The sequence below is a fragment of the Dunckerocampus dactyliophorus genome, chromosome 12, assembly GCF_027744805.1.
Source record: "Dunckerocampus dactyliophorus isolate RoL2022-P2 chromosome 12, RoL_Ddac_1.1, whole genome shotgun sequence".
In the NCBI taxonomy this organism is placed as follows: domain Eukaryota; kingdom Metazoa; phylum Chordata; class Actinopteri; order Syngnathiformes; family Syngnathidae; genus Dunckerocampus; species Dunckerocampus dactyliophorus.
The window spans coordinates 24,615,465-24,639,991 of record NC_072830.1 but is presented as its reverse complement, the minus strand read 5'-3'; the positions used below and the strand labels follow the sequence as shown (position 1 = coordinate 24,639,991).

Sequence of the window (24,527 nt, the reverse complement as noted above, 5' to 3'; positions counted from 1 at the left end):
GTCCATTGTACACATTATGAATATATTTACTCTTAATATTTGTATAGATAGTCTAGATGTTCTTATACTGTACTTTCAGGGAATGACAAACAAAGATTTTTGGTCATAGCCATAGAAAGTGGGTACTCAGCAGTGAGTTTTTTCAGGCCGAGGAACCCCTACTATGTAGTATAAAACTACTGTAGGCTTACTGCCATGTACATGCACATGAAATCCTACTCTTTCAGAACAAATTCCAAATTGAAATGTCAGTGCAGTGATTAGAAGCCAGTCTAATTACTGCAGTGACATCTGCCAACAGCCAGCCCGTCAATTTGAATTTGAATGTATTACTTATTTCAAAATCAGGTGTGAGGGCTTCTTTACCTGGCTGGAGATAACGAATAACCTTTAAAAGTGTTTTTTGAACACCAGTGGAGATAATCAAACACATGCATGCTGCAAGCCTGCGCTAGATTTTAATGCTTAAATCCAAAAAGCTCCTCTGAGGTCATTTACCCTAATTAATCCACAGGCTGGATTTAATCAGCAAAGGCACACACATAGACACATACACACACAGTGGTAGAAAAGAAAGTGAAAGAAAAAACGAACTGAGACTGATCGATCAATGTAAAGAACAATAACTAGAATTAAAGACTATTTAATCCTTTGGAACTGCATTTTATTTGAGGTCTTAAGAGGGGGAAGAGAGAGAGAGAGAGAGAGCACGATGACGAGTTTGTGGACTCAGGGAGTCAACTTGGTGTCCTCAATCCAACTACTAAATCCGCTACACCCTTATATCTGCCTTAGGCCACACACACACACACACACACACACACACACACATGCAAACTCACATTCACATCTGTACTGAATGCAAAAATTCAAATTAAAAGTTAAAGATGATCAAGTTATTTTTTTACACACTGTATTTTTGATCAACCTTTTGTCTGATTACCATAGCCAGTTTTACTTATACAGTAATTCGTCATTTATTGGTTCCAGACAAGTGAATTTCCGTGGCCAAGGATTCCTTTTTTTTTCTAAATTGAATATTTTTGTAGTCATGAGCATAGAAAACCTGTTTATGAACTTCAAAATATGTTTTTTTTTACATTTACCTCATGCCATGAACTAACACTCATATATGTATATATATATATATATATATATATATATATATATATATATATATATATATGTATATATATATATATATATATATATATATATATATATATATAAAATACATGTAATGTAAGTAATAATTAAAGCACGCGTTGAACAGGCCCTCGCACCCTCACGCAACTCGGGGTTCATGTGAGTTGGAAGGCATGCGGACGCAGGACTCGACGCCAGTATTCCTAGTTTCTGTCTTGAGCAGAAGTTTAACAGGCATCATATTTATCCAGTAGGGGGCGCCATCTGAGCGTGAGAAAAAAGTAGCGGCAAATACACTGAAAATTACTGTATAGTTTTTGACTATTAATGGGCCGTATTCAACCATGAAACAGCATGATTTAACAATTAATACGATTTTGAAAAACTGTCGTAGAGTGAAGCCGCCAAATTCGAATCGCACAGTGGCGAGGGATGACTGTAATTTGTTTATTCGTCAAAATGAATGTATAATTAAGTAGAATATATGTTAGACAATCTGTGAAATTCTGCAAGAGCTTTCATAAGCTCCCTCCCTATATAAGACGCTTTTAATATGATAACCAAATAATGTGCACAGTAGATTGAAAGACTTGTCTGTATACTTGTTCAAAAACTTGACAAAGCCTTTGTCTCCCTACAGGACCTACAGTCTGAAGAAGGGACAGCTTGAGAGGGATTATGCACAGGTATGTCTTGCTACTGTCTTCCTGCATGTAGGAAAACTGCTGAAAATTGTCAGATTAAATCTGTGGAATGATTGGTTGCAGTGGAAAATAAATGTGAAAGGTTTTCATTTCAGCACTAAGACCCACAAAACAAATGCACATTTTTGGCATGAATATGAACTTCTGGACAAGGTTCACTTTTCTGATGCCAGTATAAGTTGTGTACTGGGAAATTTGTTTGTGTGCACCTTCAAATGTGTAATAACAAATAACAAAGTCGTCACAAATGTAAAATAGATGGACAGTGAAGCATTCAAGGTCAAATACCTCTGAAGTCAACCAGTTTGGAATGTAACCATCATGTTTTATTAAAAAAAATATGCCTGTAGATCACACTAAACTCTGAAGTTGGGACCGCCATCGTGCCTGACGTCCCATGAGACCTCAGCTCAGTGAGCATCAAAGGATTAACTGTGTGTGTGCATGTGTGTGTGTTGTTGTTGCTTTTTCTTTGTTTTTTTGTGCATATTTTTGTAACTTTCAACACAATTCTAGCATTAACAAGGTGTGTTTAGCAAACTACTGTATATACCCTGGAAATTATTAGAAGTAAGCAAGGTTATATTTAAAGGAGCAAGACACCAAGTACTCTTATTCAGCGTTTAGCAGCTAGATTCGTGGGGCAACAGACGTGAGGCAGCATACGGCAACATGAAGAAGGCGCAGAAGCGATGGTTTCTGAGGCGGAAGCCATTGCCGACAGCCACAGTGTGGGAACATTTTGGTTTTAAACAGAATGAACACGGTGAGCGCATGAACACCGACAACCGACACCGATAGTTTTCTCAACTGAGAAAAAAAACTACAAATGTAGGTGCCTCGGGCAGCGAAGCCTTCGTCCCAACAGTCAACGCTTACTGAGGCATTTGATCTGCAAATACAAACAAAACAGTGTAAAATGGTGCCCGCTCACAAAGTCAGGGCTGCAGTGTCGCTGGCTACATTGTAAAAACATACATACTTTTGTGTCAAGCTCATGTCTCACATACGTACATCGTACACTATACTTGAGTACCATATACCATATAGTAGTTCAAATGTGAACTACATCTCTCATGACAGATAATGAAAAAATGATCTAAAAATTGTTGTTGGTGAAATCGATTATCGACGATAATTTGTAGCACAATTATCAACAAGCAAAATTTGTTATCGTGAGAGGCCTGCCTGTGGCACATTGTACAAATAAAATGAAAACAAAAAAAAACAGCAAAAAGAGAACAAAAAGGAAAAATGTAAACAGAAGAAGCTGAATTGTCGATATCAATAACGAATAATAAAACAAAGCTTTGTCTTTCAGTAATTACAAAATTAAAAAATACATAAAAATATCAGTGGTCCTTTGATTTTCAGTATGTAGCCCTCGGTGGAAAAGGTTTGGACACCCCTGCCTGAAAGGGATTTGGAAATTCAGAAGAGCACCCAAAATCACAGTTGAGTAAAGTGCACAGAGGCAGAACACCAAGTGAAAATGTAGCGTCTTATTTTGTTGCAACAAAACTGACACTTTGTCTCGGGTCAGACTAACACATAAGCAATTTTTGGCAAACCGCTGTCTTGTCTTAACACTTGCATGTACAAGGCTAATGTAATGTCACCACTGTGTGTCATTTTAGATAGAGTTCTAAAATAGGTGTGTGACAACAGCTCAGACTTTTTCCATGAGTTGCTGCTGTGCCGTTCTCGCTCTTCCGCAGACGTCAGTACTAATCCTAACAACATACTATCTTACTTTGCGACAGCAGGGCCACTGTATTTTATGCATACGGGTCATTCTCCTGAAAGGGTACCAAAAGTGTGACATAGCAAGCAAAAGTTAAAGTTGTTACCAATTTGCATATTAAAGTAGCACCTGTTCTGTTTCGGTTTATGAAGAAAAACTTGAAATATCAGATTTTGGTATATTTTATGACAGCAGGGCACTGTTTACTGAAATCTCAATTGCAACATTTACATAGAAAATGCTCTTTATCTATGATGCTGGATTTACACTTTGTATGAGTAAATAAATGAGTTTTAAGTCAACGGTTTTGAAAAAAGCAATTACGACATTTTGGGTCAGTCTCCTGAAAGGGCTACCAAATGCGTGACATAGCAAGAAAAATGGAAAGTTATTTTACCTTATCTTACTGTCACAAATATGCTCCAAAATGGCGCACTTGGCGCAGACCTAGTGAATGGACGCTGCTTCAAACTCAGTGCGAGACTCAACACTGTGTCCTTCACAGTTAGCACAAGAGTAACACACTTCACCTTTCGCAGAAGCATGACGTAGCAAAAGAGTTCCCCCTAAGTGTATTGACTAGAAAAAATGGATCAGTAGAAATCTTGAGTGTAGTCATGGACACTATGCCATATTTGTGATTTTGAATCAGTGTCACTGTCATTATTATCTGAATTGTTGACGAAAATTCAGCGAAAAACACGCAAATACTCTGAAGTTCACAGTGTGTCAATGTACAGGTCAGCTCATTTGCATATAGTCTTCCACCATTCAATTTTAGTTACAGTATATTGTGTGTGAACTACGCTGTTTACATTTGTGAAGTGTGCACGTTTTGTCAGAGTTTGGGCAAAGTACATGTTTTGGATGCAGCAAAATGAGTTCGGTGCACAGTGAGCTGTTATTTTATAGTTTGTGTTATTGTGTTATAGTTATATTATATTTGGATTATTTATTTCATCGTCTTTGTGATCTTTGTGAACTTCTGCATGTCACCAAGTGGCTATGCATGAATGGGCTGCAATTGACATCAGACACAAAGAAAGTATTCAACACTGTTTCCCCCGTTTATTCAGTTTGTTTGGTTTAAGCTGCAAATCTCTGTTGTCTGTGCCTCATGCCCCTTGAAGCACCCTCTGTGGTACCCCTTTCAGGAGATTCATCTATATACTGTATATTTAGCGTTTTATTGACTTCAGTTCAGTAAATGTAGCATTGCAGAAAGACTTGAGCAATGACAGCAGTGATGACACATTAACTTTAAGTATCAGCTAAGAAGCTGATATAAATAGTACCCGGTACCTTGCACTTTCTGTACTGGAAAGGCAAAATGCCAGAGCTGATATAGTACATCTGGTGCACCATCCGTCTGTGCTTGTCACCAAGGCAGAGGAAGAGGGACAAGTATGATGGCATATTGGTAGTGTAGCGGTTCACACAGATCACTTTCACGCAGCTGGCACTCTCATTTCCAGGTCAGTGCCCCATTCCCAATCACTCTGTGATTGACTGGTGATCAGTCCAGGATGTAGTCTTTTATCTTAAATCACCCACTCCTCAGAATACGTTGAACTTTATGTAAAAGGGATTTTACCTGTGGTCAGCACCTTCAAAACAGGGTCAGTGTGTCTTTTCCTCTCCCCTACCCTGCTTTGCCTTTTCACCTTCCTTTTTTTCCCTCAACACTGTCTTTTTCACCTTAGAAATAGTGGTTGCCTAGCAACAAGCCCCTACTCAAAGAGAGTCAATGGGCTGCTTCCTTAATTGTAGGTTTGTGCCTGTGTTTTTGTGATGAAATTGTGTCTTTTTAAACTGATGATGGATTGGATACATACTGTATTTCGTTGCACCTTTATGTTATAATGCAGTAATTTAATGATGTCATGTTGCCCCCTTTGCCACTCATCACTGTCTGCACTCGACCAGTTGGCCTCTGCCTGTTAACACATACAAATTACACTTAACACGGACATAAATCCAACTGAGTAGCAGGCTTGGGAAACAAACCAAGTCAGACAGATGGAAAAGAGTGAGAAGGAAAGGAGAGACAAGCCCGTTTAGGAGGGTGCAAATACAGGCGTCTTCACTTGTCATTTTAATTTAACCTTTGTCCTTCACCAGTGTTAGACCAGACGTTCCCTCAGTGTGAGGTTATCAATGTAAATAACCTCCTTTCTTGTCAGTACGTTTACAGACACTCATGAAATCGGAATGATTGCATGAAATCAATTGACAATGTCAGGGCCAGATCCTATTGTAAAATCTAATCAAAATTAATGAATGCATTATTATTTGATATACATGGGTGCCTGGGTTTTCATTATTAATCCGTTCCAAACGGTCCGTCTAAAACCAAATCGTAACAAAAACAATTTTCCTTGTCGGAAACAATGTAAATCCAATAAATCCGCTACAGACACCCAAGATAGTTAACGCAAAACACTTTTAATACAGAATAATTATGGTTTTACATACAGAAAATAATGCAAAACGCATATAAATGATGAATGAATGGCATAAATTAACATTTAACGGCATTTACCATGATTGACGACTCTTGTTGGACATGAGTGATGTCTTGAACTTGATAGTGTTTCTCACTTTCTTTATCAAAGTGCTGGATCTATAAAAGAAAACAACTTGGTTGGAGAATACCTGTTGACATGATGCCAGGAAACTCACACACATTCAATTCCACTTTGTATCAAAGCTAAATTATTGATCTGCTTCATTAAAAAAACAGTTGTGCTATTTGTGCTGTTATATGAGATAAAAACTGTGTTATCATCACGTAGCCTTTTGGAGGTGGACATACTTTGGCCAAAGATCGCATTAGACTGAGTACATTAGTAAACTGGGACTTCACAGAGTATTGTTAAAAAATTGAGACAAGGAACTATGGAAGTAACCCCATGTATTTGTGCATGTAATTGTAATGTGTGTATGTGTGTGTGTCAGTGTGTAAATGTGAGTTGTTTCCGTGTTGCCCTCCCACAGTGAACATTACTGGCATAGTTTTAGGCTGGGGTCATCCTTCACTGTACTGCCCAAAAAGGCCAGCCTGCTGTGCCTGTTGCCTGAGTGGACTCACAATCTTTTACAGCAAGTCTGATGAATAGATATTGTGTTTCTTCAGCAAAAAAACAAGTTCTACAAAAAAAAAAAGTAAATAATTGTATGACTGGAAACAAGATTGCAGTGAGATTAGCAGCTCATAAAGTTGAAATGTTGTTTGTCATTATTTGGTGTGTTTTGCAATGGTTTTTGGTTTTCTATTGATAACAAATTTAAACAACCATTTGATACCACACATTATCTCTTTTTGCTAAGATACATTTTAATAATCTAAAATTGGATGCAAGCAATCCGAGCTGTATATGAAAAAACATTGGTAAACCGAGGCAGGTAGAGCCAAGTGGCAACCAGAGTGGGTCGAGTTCTGTCGAAAAGAAGCTTCATACCAGGAAAACTGCAATACACTCTCACACTGTTACTTTTTGCATTTCCATATCCCTCCAATCCATTGTTATAAAACACTTTTTATCCTTATTTTATTTTCATCCTATAAAGTCATAACATACAGCAACATAAATTGCATAATTGTATTACCTTGTTTATCATGTCACACGTCTGCATGTTTACTTGCTGCTAGGTGGAATTCAAAGGGAGCAATCAGCTGCCACTGCAGGTGTGGATGACATCCCACCTCAACACTCACATAAAAGGCAAAGAGGCCTTTGGCACAGAGAAGAGCAGACAGGTAGAGAATGGAGAGGAAATCAAGTACATTTATTCAAGAGGATGCTGAGAATGTATGGGGATTGGAGCAGACAAGCACGTACTGTAGTGCCTCGGTTCCCAAAGTGGGGTACACCAATTGTGGAAGGGGGTACCTGAATAAAAATGAAAAGCAATAGGCCCCAATTCTCACAATTACGATTGCGCCTGAACGCCTCACGGCGCAAGGAGAATATATGAACAAATAAATATGTTTGCTGTTTATTTTGGCCATTAAGAGTGTTTTACCTTGAGGATTTCATTTATATTGGTGTTCCAAACCCCGCACGGTGCAACAGTCTCTGTGAGTGGGGATTTCCCCCGAAAATGAGGGTTTATTGTTGGTTGTATGTATTTTTGTACTTCGGCTACTGCTTTATCATGATTGTTAAACTTCGCCCTTCAATTTGGTGTTAAGTTAATGCGCAGGCTTAAACCATAGCCATCGTGAGTGGACAAAAAGGGTGAAGCTCAAATTCAACTCATTCAAACACAAGGATGCCAACATCAGACTGGAATAAAAGATATATAGGGTGATTACTTACTTACCTATTACTTACCTAATTATTAGTGCTCATATGAAACTTTATGAAAGTAAATTCTGCCGCACACAGCGCAAGTGTGAACCTTCAAACACACACTTTTTAGACATGGCTCATCAAGGACGGGCATCTGTAAGCTGCACATCATGGCCAACATTTTGGATGCAGGTCCAGTGGAAATCCAGCAAATTCACACAGCATGCAGACTTGGCATGGTGTGGACAAATGGGCCATAGCAAAATCAGTGTGCAAAGCAGGAAAAGACATAAAAACACTGAAGTGAAGGTGTTGTGACCGTCAGTAGAGCTATTTGCTCAAATGATTGCGAGGGTATGAAGGAAACAGAAACTGCAACTCTCATTTTTTGCTTTTTATGTCTGGCTTTATTACATTAATTGAGGTATAGGTGGTGTTTGGAAAGTATCTCGGACATATTGATTTGGTAAAGATCAATTAAGAATGCTGAAAATAGTTGTAATGTTCCAAATAAACTCACTAACTAAATTTGTATCAACACATTGTGGTCTTGGGAAATTGGGGAGTCTGCTGTTTGCCTCTCTTATCACAAAAACAGGATGTGTGTGTGTGTGTGTTAAAAAGTGTACTTCCACCTTACCATGACCACACAGGAAGGCCATAAAAGGGCTTCCATTGTAACATAGTGTTGAGGTTGTCAGGTGATGACAAGGGAGGATGGAGGAAGGAGATGTCTTGTAGAAAATACAAAAATACAGATGCTTTATGTGATGCAGTGGGACAAATTGAGAACATAAAGACAATGTTCGATTGCAGTCAAAATTAAGAATTCTGGTTCAGTTGACAAAGAGAATAATAATAGATTTGATTTTATATAGTTCTTTTGAAGGTACGCAAAGCATTTCACAGTGAAGTGAACCCATTATTCATTTTATGGCCTTTCTATGGCCTTCCACACACTGCTGGTAATGTACCTCTGTAGACACAGCTGCTCTTGGTTAGACTGATGGAAACGTGGCTGCCAATTTGTGCCTGTCCGACCACCATCAAACATTCATTCACATTCATACACCAATGTGGAGGCAAGGTAGGTGAAGTGTTTTGCCCAGGGACACATAACAACTGGGTAGAGGGAGCAAGGATCGAACCGCAAACCTTCTGGTATCTGCACGACCTGCTGTACCTCCTGAGCCACTGCCAAATGCCAAATGAAAAGTGATTAGGAGTACGAGTAATATAGTGATGTAGTAGAAGCCACAGGCTATGACAAGAATTTGAATGATCTAGCAATTCTGTTTGAGTTCTCAGTTCAACACACACGCATCCACACACACACACACACGTCCACACAGATATATGCAGGGACTCCAGGAAAGAATGTGTATGTGTGGATAAGTTGTCACTACTGACACAGTGACCCACTCTGGAAGATGTAGGCTACACCCTACTGCAGCCCTGACTGTTGTGCATTGGAGATGACTGTGCCTTCGTTGCTGTTGTTGGCAGGGTCATTCACTGTTATAGAAACAATTTCAACAGGGTGACGATTGTTTGAGTGAGGTTATAATGTTATGGTTATGGTTTAATGTATTTCGAACATGCATACAATTTACATTGAGGAGTAGGAAGAAGCAGAGCTTATTTTAATCTACCCCCTCTCTTTATCACATCAATTGCTAACACACATGCTCACTTCCTGTATTCAACATACACTAATTCACTGTCTACTTATTCTTCCATACAAACAAAGCAGCTAATTTTTGTATTGTTCTTATTATTATTATTACAATCATCACTACTATCATTACTGTTTTTTTAAACAAAAAAACCCAAAACAAACAAAGAAGTTCTTCTTTTTTCCCCTGCTGATACTGAAATCCACTTCCTGCTGTCTTTCGTGTTGTATGTGACTGTCATTGAATGTAGATACGTGGGTTCCTAATTCCAGTACCTCGTTGAGCAGGCCCTTGCAACGATGATATTAAAAGCCAAATGTTATGGAATGTAATCCTTCTAACTGCATGGTTTTTTCTTTGTGGGTTGTATCCTCCATTTAGAAATTAGAAATTAACTTTAATTAGTAGAAATTAACTTAGTAGATTGCAATATAATGTCATACGTTTTTTAAAATATTTTTTCATTGTACTTTATGGCAAGTAATGTGAAAATCTCGTCTCCTCTCGTTCTCGTAGACCCAATCTTGTGTATCACCTCGTCTCGTCTCGTGAACTGAGTGTCTCAAGACACCCACCCCTAGAAAATGGAACATTGTATTAGAAAATAATGTTATTGTTATTTCAGCGACATCTTTAAAATCCAGACAACATTAACTGTATTATTTCATATATTCAAATGTGTCTTCTCAGGCTTTGCAGAAGTTAGCTAGCCAATATCTAAAGCGAGACTGGCCAGGAATCAATCAAGACGACCAGAGAACAGACTACAGGTCAGTGTGTGAATATGTATTATTTCTTTATTGACTTTACCTATACAGATTGCACTCACAGAAAAAAAGTCATTCATCAGCATGTTTTAATCCCTTTATTGTAGTGATGCACCACTTTGCAGGAAAATTTCATGAATTTCCAGTTATACAAGTAGCACAGTGCCACTGGGTTTTTGCTCCCCAACCAGGAATGTTTATGCAGTGTGGCGGTCCTACTTAGAGGGTACGGTGCAGGTGAGCCAGTCCAGACTCAATGTTTGTGACAACTACAAGAGCCAAGTTTCAGATCCTGCAAAGACTGTCAGACTCTACAAGGAGCAACAGCTAAAAAAGGTAAGTACACAGAGGGTGTGATGTCTATAATGCATATCAGATCACGAAGACAGCATGCCTTCCTGGAGGGATGAGAGAAAGTTATGGAGGAGTTGGACAGAAAGGTTTAAAAGTAAATTTATTACATTTGGGATATAGTGTTCCCTCGTTTATCGCACGGGACAGGTTCCCAAAATAGCCCGCGATAATTGAAATACGCAAAGTAGCCAACTTGATTTTTTTGACAAAAACCATACACTCAGACAGGCATGAACATTTTCTCACATTTCTCTCTTGTTTAAACACTCAAAGTTCAAACCTTTCTTTGAATTTTAATGATCAACCTACGAGGTTGGACACAAGAAATTATTTAGTGTATTTCACTCCTCTGACCGTGCCGCTTTGTCCTAGCGCCGCTCCACTGAACCGTTTTTGTATCCTTGTCAAAACATATTGTTGCTGTCGTCCTGTTTTCCTCATCCTCCTCCTCCAACCAAAGATTCATTTATTCCCTCATGGCGCCCTACAGCCGCGTAACTTCGACCTTCCTTCAGAATGTCCAGAAGTCCAACTTTTCCTGCGATGGCTGGCTTCCTCTGCCTTTTGGGTGCAGAACGTTTCGTCAACATTGTGGGTTTTGTTTGTGAGAAAACGTGCAAACATACAGAGTTCAGCAAGCTGTTTGCTAGCGATCACACAACAGAAAACACGGCGGTTCAGCACAAAGGAGATTGATTGACAATGGTCTACAGCGAATCAGGACGCAGAAGACAATGGATGGGTTCTCCCTTAGCCAATATGGATGCAGAAGACAATGCACGGGTTCTCCCTTAGCCAATCAGGACGCAGAACACAATGCCCGTTCATATGCTGCAAAAAAAAAAAAACACTAAAATTGCGCTTTAAAAAAACTCGAAACAGCGAGGCCGTGAAAGGTGAACCACGATGGAGCGAAGGAACACTGTACAAAAAATAAGTAAACAACTGATATATACCCACCCATGAGTAATAACATAGAAAAATGTAATACCTGTACATATAACCTATCTAACTGCTTCCCTGTGTTTCTTATCCCCTGACACAGATGATTGATCAGTTGAGTGGCATTCAGGCAGAGCTGCAGGAGTCGGTGAAGGAATTAGCCAAAGCCAAGAAAAAATACTATGACTGTGAGCAGGTTGCCCATGCAGTACGGGAAAAGGCTGATATAGAAGCCAAGTAAGTTCACCATAGCAATGTGCGCATGTGTGATACCGGTACCATCTGTTAGCTCACTGGAAATATGGTATATTGTATGTAACACACATGCAAACAGGTTTGAGGATTCTATTATATGTGTGAATTAATTAGCTAGATGCAGTGAGGAACAAAAAAACCCAGACAGTCAGCATCCTTATCAGGTCTGCTTGATGTCACCTGAATTATGATTACTGAATCAGGCTGAGAATTACTGCCGTCAAGGCGCACTAATTTATTTTATAAATGAGACATTTGACATATTTTTATTATGTTGGAGAGCAGATCTGTCCTTATATCATTGTTATCATCTGCTTCATCTAATGAGAACCAATACAAGAGTTGTATCAACATCAACACTAGGCCATATTAGTGATAATAGTATTTAGTCATTTTTACTGCTTATCTTGTTCAAGATCACAGTTGAGCTGGAGCTTATCCCAGCCGACTTTGGGTGAGAGGCAGTCTACACCCTGGGCTCGCCGCTGGTCATTCACAGGGAGATAATATTATTACTATATTAGTATAATTACAGTTACTTTAAGCAGTGTAGAACTGCACTGCTTCATGTTAGATAAGGCAACCAAAATTATGTCTTTGGTGTCAGTGTAGCGCTACAGCCCTACAAACTAGAAACACAACAATGAATATATTTCTAAGCATTTTCGTATCTTTTCAAAAGGCAACATAGTTTGTAATGCTCTTGTGCTGAGCACCTGAATGTGGTGAAATGTCTGAATAAGTCATACTTCCGCTTCTGAATGATTAAATATAAAATTGACTGTCTTCAATAAGTTCATTTTGTCTTCGTATTGAGGATATGTAGTTTCTAATAATAAACCCGTTTTTCAAAATTATTTGATTTGAATGTAAATGAATAGAAACAATTAGAGCAGTGGTTCCCAAACTTTTCACAGTCGCATACTCCGTCAGACATTTAACCTGAAGCCATGTCCCGCCTACTCCTGCACACTTAAAAAAAACATAAACCTTAATTTACTTGAAATCTTGAACGTAATCTTATTAGTAATTCTGGGTAAAAAAAATTTGAGCTGCACCTTTTTTGTCCACTCGGGATTGCTATGATTTAAGTCTGCATGTTAATTTGATACCAAATTGAAGGGGAACGTTTAACAAACATGATAAACGGGTATCCCAAGCACAAAAATACACACAACCAGTGATAAAGCCTCATTTTTGAGGGGGATCCCCACTCCGTCATCCAGACACGCACAAGCAGTGAGATGTTTTCTCCGCTGTGCAGTGCGGGGATAGGAACCGCAATATAAATGAAATTAGATTAAACACTCTTAATGCACAACATCAAAGTTGCTTATTTGGTCGTATAATGCAACAACTTCATGCTTTGTCTCCTTCGTGCTTTCTGCTCTGTGCAGTGCAGACGTTGAGAGGCGGTGTTCAGGCACACTCACAAATGTGAGGGTTAGGCACTAATTGTTTTTCATTTTTACTCACATACCCCCAATTAGGCGTACGCCACTTTGGGAACCTAGGAAATAGACAAAATGATGTTTCAGGTCAAAATTGATTTATTGCTGTTTCTGTCTCAGGTCTAAGCTGGGTCTTTTTCAGTCAAGAATTAGCTTGCAAAAAGCCAGTGTAAAGGTAAGAGGGCTCTTCACCCAGAGATGTACAGTATGTATAATGATGTGGTGATGTTAAAAACCTTTATAAAACATTTAAAGCTGTTTCAGTTTGCATCCTGGATGAGATCTTAAATTTAATTTAAAATGTGTCTGTCTGTGCTTCTGTTTTTTCAGTTGAAAGCAAAGAGAAGTGACTGTAACTCGAAGGCAACACAGGCCAGGAATGACTACTTGTTAACACTAGCTGCTGCCAATGCTCACCATGACCGCTACTACCACACAGACCTGCTGTATTGCATACAGGTATTACAGAAAATGATTGAAAGATATCTGAGGGAATCGACTCTAAGACTCAATTTCCCATGTCTTAAGTCTATGCACTTCTTGTTTCATTAGATCTGCAAATTTGTTTAAAATATCTTTCAGGCAGCTAAACATGTGGGTTTCTAACGCTACAATGACATGTTCTTTTATTACATGCGGCTTAAGAGTTTCATTCACTGCTCATGTCCTGAGGGAATTTCCAGGAAAGAAGACATTTTTTTCAGCTCTGAGGGAGTTTTGAAATTGAAAGTGCTGAGCTGTTTTGAATTAAAACTCTGCGAGAAAAATCCTGTTTTTATGTTCAAAGTCACTTTCTTTTTTTAATGTCCCTAAAGAGGAAAAAGACATCTAACAAAAAAGTGATGACTTCACACTTTCGAGCGTTCCAAGTTCTGTAGGTTTCAGGCACACTTGGAGTAAAATGAACAACTCTAGTGTTAGCAAATGATGGGCAAGCATGAAATTGTAATGTACACTTAAGTGTACTTAGAGCAAAGGAATGATGAGAAGGCTTTGGGGGAAGATTATCATTTGAAACACTTTAAGCTGTAAGTTATGTAAGTTATAAGTGGACAGGCTGGTTCCAGGTCAGTTGGGGTTCCAAGCATGTCAAACTGATACTATACACTCCTGATCAAATTTTTATGACCAGCTGAAAAATTGCAAGAATTTACATTGTGCACTGTTGGAGCTTAAGGAGGTAAGTAGAGCTTGGAAATGCAAAAGGAAGAAATGGGAGTGAGACAAAAACATTTTTCAGTAAGAAATGTATTGCAAACAACCATTTGTTTAAGACCATAGCTCGAAAAAAAAACAAAACGAAACCGCACTGAAATGGAAATACAATTTTAAAAAAGAAATGGCTCAGTAATGAGTAGCTGCGCCATTCTTGTTAATCACCTCAAAAATTGGTTTTCGGCGTGCTTCAAACCAGTGTTTCCAGGAGGCTCGTGGGAATGTTGCTCCAGGTGGTGAAGATGGCTTCAAGGGGGAATCTACTGTCTGGAACCAATGTCCATTTTCCCTTGGTCATGGTCATGATTTACATTAGGGGAACACACAGGATGATCCAAAAGAGTGAGGTTATTCCTCTGAAAGAAGTCCTTTTGTAAGGCGGGCATTTTGAACTGCAGCGTTGTCCTGTTGAAAAACCCAATTACTACCACACAGATGAGGATCTTCAGTCTTCAAGGATGCCCCCTGCAACATCTCCACATAGCCAGCTGCCGTTTGATGCACCTGCACAACCTGAAGCTCCATTGTTCTATTGAAGGAAAAAACACCCCAGACCATTATTATAAAATATTATGATTTTTTTTTTTTATAGAATAATACTTTCAATGTCCCATGTTTGGTGCTCTCGTGCAAATTCCAAAAGGGCAATTTTGTGGCGTTGAAGGAGACGAGTCCTTTGAAGATGTTTTTTGTTCTTGAAACCCTTCTCTCACAGATGCTGTCTGGTGATTATTGGACTGCACTCGGCACCAGTAACTACCTTCATTTGGGCCGAGGATCGTCTTGTGTCTTAACGGATAGCCAACCGGTTCTCCCGGCTCAGGGCCGGTGACATTTTTTGGGTCTACCACTTAACTTTATTGTTCCAAAACAAGTCCATAAGAAGTTTAAAATGACTCTATTACTGTGTCCAACCTCAACAGCAGTGGTGCGCTGCGAGAGGGCTTGCTTATGCAGCTCAACAATCTGACCGTATTCAAAGAGAGAAACCCTTTTGCCTTTGCAGTCAAGAGATCATGACAGTGTGAATACTCACGGAAAATGACATGGAATCCACATGTTTGCCAAGATTATGGCTTTTAAAGGCTGTGGTCTTAAACAACAGCCTATTTCAGTTTAATAGTTGTTTGCAATAAATTGCTTACTCTATTTTTTTGGTCTCACTCCCATTTCTTCTTTTTGTATAATGAAGTGCAAAATGCAAATTCTTGCCATTTACATTTTTTCTTTAAAATTTTTTATCAGGAGTGTACCAGACATAGAGCTCTGTTGGTCACTCATTGGTGGAGCAGATTTTCCGTTTCTGCCTCATTGTCACTTGTGAGGACACATGGCTGGAAATGTTGAAAATAAACACACACAACAACTTCAGTTTATGACTCTGGATGCAGAAATATTCTAGTCCACACTCTCCACTCCCACACTCTCCCATTTTCTTCTGAAATGAAATGTTAACATCCTCATACTAATAAGTGAATACAGGAGACTATTGTTTTCCTCCATTGTTGTTGATGCAATCAGTGCTTTTCTGAAGTGGGAATACCCTAACCGGCCTAAACTGAGGCGTGTGGAACACAGTTGGGCTGTGAGAAAAGTGGCATACAGTATGTCCTGAACTAAGTGGAATTACATCAGAATTGACTGGGAATGTCCTTGAAAGCTTATCCTCCCATCATTAAAGTCCAGATTGATAAAGCAAGAACTGAAGACAGGAAGTTACGCATAAACATACTGTGTGTGTGTGTGTGTGTGTGTGTATATATACATATATATATATATATATATATATATATATATATATATATATATATATATATATATATATATATACACACACACACATATATATATATATGTATGTGTATATATGTGTATGTATATATATATATATATATATATATATACATTATCTACACACACACACACTGTGTATATATATAGAGAGAGAGTGTGTCACGTTCGACAAAGACACAAATACATTTTACTGTTACATTTCTGTTTGCTTTCTTTCCTTATCTCTGCATCTCTACTCTTTCCCTCATGCCTGAGGTGCCCATGAGTATCTGTACTATGAGGCACTCCTAAATAATAGATCAGCAGCTCCTAGTGACCGAAGGCTGCAGGGGATTTCGCACATACACAAATACATGAATGTGTACACATAGAAGAGAATGGGGGACAGTGCCAGAGGAAACCAATCTGCTGGTTATTTCTCTCCTGTGCTTGTAAGTCCACTTTATAAACACATTCTGTCACTATGTGTCATCAGAATAAGTCTACTAGACACACAAAAGGCAACTATCAGCCCGTCATTCCCTGTCTGCTTCCCATGGCTGTGTTGTATTGCCATGACTGATGCAGTCATTTGGCTTTAACACACACACACACACACACAAGCAAATATACAAATACATCCAACCCACTGGCTGCGATACAGGACTTTTCCTGGAAGCTGACTCATTTCATTTCAGCGCCACTGTAAATGGATTTAAAAAAGAAGGGTGTAGGAAGAAAGGGAGGAGGAGATGAGATTCTCGATAAGGAAACATTTAGAATGAGGTCAGATATCAGCCCACACTTAATGACATAACTTCCTTTATATTTTCTTTGGTATATACTGTGTCATTGTGTGTGAGTACACCGGCATTATTCATGCCTGAATATTTTAGAGTGTGTGTGTCTGTAGTGTGAGTGTTTTCTTGAATTGGAATATGAACCCTTTCACCTTTCTCTGCAGCTATGAGAAAGCAGTCCATAATACACTCTGCAGACCGCTTGTATGCATGTTCTGATAACTTTTATACCAGGAAAAAGTCTTCCTTTCTGTCTCAATCCCCCCAAAGTTGCGGTGTCATTTCCTTGCCAGTCTAATTTGTTTTGGAACAGAGGTTTCACAACCTCACCTCCTCATGAAAACATCTGGCCAACGGTTTGCTCTTTGCTTCCTCCTTTGTGTTTTTCTTGTTGGATTTGTTTATTTCAAATGACAAGATGTGCTTGGGGACTGCACATAATTCATAGGAATGGCTTCAAACTCATACTGTACATACGTTCCTATTGGAATGGTGGCTCAGGGGTATTTGGGGGGGGGTGTCCTGAACACAATAGGCAAGCGTCAGACACGTACAGTATGTGCCTTTCCAAATCAAATCAGTTGACTTGAACACAAGTGAACACTATTAGGTGTATTTATCTGTAAGCTAATGTAAGAGTATGTGTTGCTTTCATGGAATTCTTATGAATACAGCATATCAATATTACCCCTCAGACACTGAAAACAGAGCTTTAGTATCTTTGTAAAGCAAATTTCTTTATGTAAGACTCTCCACAGACAGTATGTGTCCCGTGTATCTCCATTTTATTTGTTTACAAGGAATATTTATTGAGACACAAAGGATTGTTATTCTCATTGTTATTTCTTCCGTCCTCCAGGCCCTGGATGGTAGGATCTATGAGCATGTAAAAGACTACCTTATAGCGCTGTGTCGCACTGAGCTGGAAGCCTCACAGGCGACACACAACACCTTTCAGTTCCTGTTAGACAAATCTACCAGGGTAAGTTGCTGTAGATGCAGCCCTTTCTGTGCCATTTTACCCAAAAATTGCTGAACAAACATTTCTCCAGTATTGTGTCTTTTCAGAGTATGTGTTAGAAATATGTAGTACTTTATTACCTGAGATGTTGGTGGACTTTTGCATTCGAAAGTGCCAGAGGTGTGGACTCTGTCATGCGACTTGGACTCAAGTCAGACTCGATTGACAGTTTTGATGACTTTTGGACCTGACTTGGCAATATCATCAAGGACTTGCAACTTGACTTGGACTTTGACATCAATGACTCAAGAACTGACTCGGACTTTAGTCTGATGACTTGAAAATACTTGAGATTTTCAGTGACTGTGTTGAATAAAATGTGTCCCCATTCAAAGTATTCAACTAACATTAACTGTTTCTTTCAACATCCAACAACAAACAACAAATGTGTGGATTACATTTCTGTGCACTAAATCCTGAATTTTATGTAAGCACTTTTTCTGTGACTAAGTCTTGTCACACTGCTCTTATTTTATTTAAAAAATAAAACAATTCATTTTATTTGTAAAATCAACAACATTGTTACATTGTTAAAGTGGCATTTTATATATTTGGGAGACACTAAACAGTGCTTATGACTTGTAAGGACTTGAAAATGCCAAGCCCATGACTGACTTGGACTTGTACGTCTACTTGAGACTTGAGTCGAGACTTGAGATTAAAGCATGGTTGGGCAAACTGTGGCCCGCGGGCCACATCGGGCCCGCCAAGCATCTTAATCCAGCCCACGGGACATTTGCAAATTCCTTTTTTTAAACCTTTAACATGGAAAGTGTAGTGTGTAGTGTGGCATGCTTGAGTTGCCAAAATAGTCAGATCTGTAGCTTGTACAAAAAAGCCACCCAAACAGCACAACACGTCAACAACACGCACGACGCACAAAGCCTCGCATTTTTGCTAGATTGCAAAATATGTTGAGGGGGGTCATCAGAGAAGTAAGCAAGGAGTTAACATACTCCTGATAGCCAGTGTTTTATTGTTCATAGTTCATATTGTTGTTGCAGCTGGACTACCCAGCATGCCTTGCCAAACTGTTGCAGGCATAACAGTTTTAAGTTATGTGTTATGTTTAGAGCGTAGCAGTTCATTTATGTGATGCGTTATCTTGCTATGGATATGTTGTTTTTTCGTTTCGTTGCACCGTGAGCAATTATGTCGTACTGCTTGATGCCATTTATATATACTGTAGACTGCCCAACCGCCAAATTTTTTAACCCAATGTGGCCCGCAACTCAAAAAGTTTGCCCACCCTTGGATTAAAGACTTGAGATTTACTTGAGACTTGCAAAACACTGACTGGCTTCCACTTCTGGAAAGTGCTAAATAAATAATAAGCCAAGAAATTGCAGAATCACAAAAATACATTGAATATACTGTATAGTAGAATTCTTCATTTCATTTGTTTTCATATCTCTGCATTTCTTTGCGTTTTGCCATTGGGTCAATTTTCTTCAATATTAGTAGATGTAAAAATCACTTCATGAATGCTGCTCTAAAGAAAAACATACTTTTGTTTCTTCCTCAGATAATACAAGAGTACAACCAGCAGTTGTTCATGCAAGAGAATCCAGTGTTCCACAAAGCACACGACTTCCAGTTCCAGCCTAGCGAATGTGACAAGGTGAGGGAGGGTGAACGCTTTGTTGTGCTTATAGAGTATGCTCGAACTACTTACTTTGTGTTTTTTTGTTTATATACATTATAATCCTGTTCGCACTGCTGGACACATTTGTCTTCTTCGTCTGTCATACAGTATTCCTCTTACCTACATACATACACACACACACACACACACACACACAGACACCCCCACACCCACACACACACAAGCACACACACACGCACACACACACAGTCATACACCGCAAGGATTTTTTTTTCTTGTACTTTTGTAGCCTGATCCCTTATGTATACTCTGGGAATGTGACCTTTCCTTGTGACTGCTTGTTAATGCAATTTCTATCTCTCCATTGGGAACCTCGCTCTGTGGTGGCAACTTACGTTTTCAAATAACGAGATAGCCCGTTTAATTGTATTGATGTTGTCAATGGATCAAAGTCACTGAGCAGCATAATGTAGCAACATCCAGTCTCACATGACACCTTTATGTCCTCCATGTATATTATGTCTATGTATTCTTCCTTTTCCTTTTCCTTTTCCTCTTTAGTATTCTCTTTAGAAACTTTATTCTAACATCTCTTTATATAAAAATGTGCTATTCCCTGTGTGTTCTTGATCCCTTTCAACCCCGGCTAACACTTTTCCTTGAACCTTTTTCCCATTAACTACTCCTTGTGTTTGTGTGCTTTCAATGCTGCTCTTGGCTGCGCGTGCCAGACGCTGAGCTCAGTGCAGCAGTTGGTGGACATTGAGCCTTCGCCCGTCAGTGCCATGAGAATGACCCTGGCACAGGTAGTCATAACTGTTAGCACCCGTCTTCATTGCATCCATAAGCTATAACCTGCTTGTCACATCACATCGATCCAACATTGTGTTCAACGTATATGCACTCTGTCAAATACCTGTTACTACAGCATTCGTAGTTACTGAACATCACTGCACCTGTAGTCATACTACATGAGTCACTAAGGCTTTATTGCAAACATATTTCACACTGAGACGTTAAAGTGGTGTGTAGATTGTCATCATCATTGCTAAAGGCCCCCATTAGATTGTGATGGCTCACAATAAAAGATAAATATTGCTCTTCTACTTCTGATGTGCCGCCTGTCTCATGCTGACCTCCCGAGGTCACCTGATTTGACAACGGTGGACTTTTTTCTGTGGGGCCATCTTAAATCAAAAGTGTATGTGACACCACCACATGACCTCGATGACATTGAACAGCGAATCGGAGATGAAGTTCACATCCTCTGGAGGGACAGGGGAATGATCAGGCGAGCAGTGCAGGACATGTGGAGGAGAGCGCAACTGTGCATCCAAAGAAATGGAGGTCATGTTGAGGACTAAGTTGACAAAAACTTACATCCATTACCCCAGTGCAAATAGCATGAAACCAAGGGTTATCACAGTGGAGAAGAGCAAAAATTCTCATTTTGCATCACAGTTTATGACTTTTCCTTCAATTTTAACCCTTTAATTTTTTGGAGGAAATATTTTTTTCTGCCCACCGGGAAATGGGCCTCTCTTCAGTCATGCATGCAATTATGCAATAAATGATGGTATGGGCCGAAGGATGATGTCCACACCAACATATGCAAATAAAGACATTTCATGAACATATTCAATTGTAACTTTAGTGGCCACTTTTTGGAGAGTCTACTGTTTTTTGATACACCCTGTAGTCTGTAAAACCTCAATGGCTTCAGTTTGACAGCTTGACACTGGCTACGGCAATCGATGCCAGCATGTTTGATCACGCCCTTACCAAACCCTTGTAGTTTGGATTCTTGCAGCAATACAGGACAAAATGCATCCCTTGTCGGCCCAATACAAGATGAGTAATTTTTTGGCAACGCTGCGTGACACAGCAGACATGTAGGACACCGTTCGCTTTTTGTGATCGTCTTTGAAAGGTGTTTATCGGCATACGCCGATCACGTGTTTTTTACAGGACGCGGCTGATGGTGATCGGTGGATCGGAGCATCCCTAGTTCTGTTACTATTACAGAGACTTGTGTTGGTAGATAGATTTTCAGATGTGTGGAATCTTTTAGCTTGATTTTAATTGTCTGTTCATTTGGAGCTGTTAATACATGCAAATATTTACTTTATAATGTCTTGTCATTTATCTTTCTTTTAATAAAATACAGTAGAAAATGGACATATCTCAGACATAATTGCAAATGGTAATTCAATTAAATTCTGACTGATCACAGACCGATCACATTGGATTTTTTGATCAATGGGCTCCAGCATGCCCCCGCGACCTTAATGAGGATCAGCGGCATAGAAAATGGATTGGATGGATGGATGGATGTTCATTGAGAACTTTTTCCTCGTACATTTACTTCTTAGAACTTTGAACACAATTTTTCCATGTTCTGATAGCATCTTGTCAGCTCTTGTCATCATTAGTTTCAGCAAGTTCTTGTTTTTTCTGGATGTATGATGATTATGCATTCTTCCATAGTGAATCCACACAGTGCATCAGTTACGCTCACAGTATAACTTGTTGCCGGCTGACACAAATGAATCCTTGCAGAAATCATTCAGTGGAAGACCATTGCTTAGTTGCTTAGTTCAATCCATGTGGTGACTCATGTACTTAAACCAATGTTGTATGTGGCTCAATAAAGAATACATGTTCATTTTTATCATGCACTTACGTACCTGGATTCACAAGAGGCTGCTAGTTATTGGCATAATGAACACACCTGTATTTGTTTTTAGTGTTGTTTAATATTCTGGGATTACATGTCAGCATTAAAATGACAAACTGCCACTTTCCCCTATGCCATCACTTGGTACTGTATATACACACGTAAACACTGTTATTCACATGTGGTTTTCGTGGGCATTCACTGTAAGCAGCTTTGCAACACTTGCTACATTTACTGCAGGCGGGCTAAAATGTTTCCCAGCGAAATGAATAGCCTCTAAGTGTTCAGTTGTCAGTGACACGTGCATGTGCGCTTGTGTGTGTCTGCTTGTATGTTTACTCATGCTTGCTTGGTTGTGTGTGTTTGTTTTTATTAGAGTCGTCAGCTGGAGTCCGAGATGGGAACCACAGAGGAGCACAGTCTGAACAAGGAGGCTAGGAAATGGGCAACGCGAGTAGCCAGAGAACACAAGAATATCATACATTATAAGAGAGTGAGACACTGTAATCTACTTTGTGCATGCATGCTTTTAATGCCACATGCCATATACTGTATATATGACAATAATAACTGACAGTATGTAAACAAAACGTTTCTGTTTTTGAGAAAATATACAGTGTTTGTGATTTCCAGCATGTGTTTTTATCAGTCACTAGAGGAGTGTGAGAGTCACGGCCTGCCCCCCACTGAGCAAGGCAGAGCAGATCTAGAGATGAAGATAGAAGAATCCAAAGAAAACATACGCAAAGCTGAGGTTTGTGACATTTCCTCCCCTTTTTCCTCCTTCTGGCCAACATAAGCACCACATGAAGTTACAACATTCATGCAGCTGGTGTAGTTAAACAGAGGACCATGAAAAGGACCTGCAGGATAAAACAGGAACAAACATCAAAACATCAGTAGTGTTTTTTAAAGATAATAAAATGCAGGATAAAAATTCAAAATACAAGGCAAGAAATAAAATTTAAAAAGCTCCGACGAATTTTTTCCCATAGGCTACAATGCCACTAGTTCCACATAACTGAAAAGAGCCCATCTGAAGTTAAGCTATTGTATAGTACAGTGGTATTTCTGTTTTGATTATTAATTTGTTCCAAAAGCTTTGACAAAAACTGAGGTCATTTTTCTCAAAGGAAACGTAAATCCTATTATTTTGTTCCAACCCAAAAATATTAACCAAAAATACATTTTATAAAAAATAACTATAGTTTTTGCATGCAGAAAACAATGTGAAATCATTACAAATGAGGAATGAAATGGGCGAATGAACGTTTACCATAATTTTTACCTTTATTGAAGACTCTTGTCGGAGGAAGAGGAGGGGAGGGCGCGCCATCTTCGTACCTTGTGATGAGTTATTTCTCACTTTCTTTATTAAATTGCTGGGAGTTCTTTGTCCCCATGGCAGTTTATTTAGCAGTCGCACTCAATAAAAGAATGTCCAAACAGTAAGTCAGCAACGGGTAGGGTGCTTTGTTTGGGCACTTAATTCCGCGGAATGATACAGTACAGGGCAAACGAACTAGATTGTTACGTACAATATAGTATGAAAACAGAGGCAAAAATTTGAGAAAAACGTTTGTCAAAAACCAAATTGGATGAAAACTGGGGTGTTTGCAAGCCAAAATGGAGGTTTGACTGGATAATTATGTTTTACCAGGTAACTACGTTTGCTAACACTGTTAAACGTGTTTCTTAGAATAGTGTGAGGAGGGGCCTCCCAGGCCCCAGTAGACTTCAGGGGAGATACAGCAGCTTGAGAAAAATAAAGGAAAAAAATACTTTCAAACCTACTACTTTAGTTATGTCAAGGCAAAATTAATTGATGTTTAGTTCCTACAGTGAGCATGGTAAGACTCTGGTTTAAGCAGAAAACTCCACTAAATGAGCATCAGAAAATCCGTTTTTTGGGGAATTGGGGAGGCCCCAACTTTATTATATCCTATTGTGCCATTAAAAAAAAAAAATCTTCTTCATTATGCTGTATTTTATCCTTGATTCATGGTACACCCAGATTGCACCATGAATGCATTGTTGAGCATGTTTATCGTTTTTCATTTCATTTAATTTATGCTCTTACCATGACGCATTAAAGCCTCGG

General features: G+C 39.1%; 1 protein-coding gene across 3 annotated transcripts in view; it reads left to right on the top strand.

The window, feature by feature from the left end:
• LOC129190979 (F-BAR and double SH3 domains protein 2-like) overlaps positions 1–24,527 on the top strand; it is a 55,859-nt gene that overhangs the window by 11,694 nt on the left and 19,638 nt on the right. For 2 of the 3 annotated variants that reach the window (XM_054793855.1, XM_054793853.1), the window contains exons 3-13: positions 1,787–1,832; positions 10,256–10,335; positions 10,524–10,668; positions 11,732–11,865; positions 13,455–13,509; positions 13,665–13,793; positions 17,982–18,104; positions 19,669–19,764; positions 20,481–20,555; positions 22,803–22,919; positions 23,076–23,180. In XM_054793855.1, the coding sequence (XP_054649830.1) occupies positions 1,787–1,832; positions 10,256–10,335; positions 10,524–10,668; positions 11,732–11,865; positions 13,455–13,509; positions 13,665–13,793; positions 17,982–18,104; positions 19,669–19,764; positions 20,481–20,555; positions 22,803–22,919; positions 23,076–23,180 (1,105 nt within the window). The remainder of the gene's footprint in view (positions 1–1,786; positions 1,833–10,255; positions 10,336–10,523; positions 10,669–11,731; positions 11,866–13,454; positions 13,510–13,664; positions 13,794–17,981; positions 18,105–19,668; positions 19,765–20,480; positions 20,556–22,802; positions 22,920–23,075; positions 23,181–24,527) is intronic. The other variant, XM_054793856.1, reaches the window with a different exon arrangement.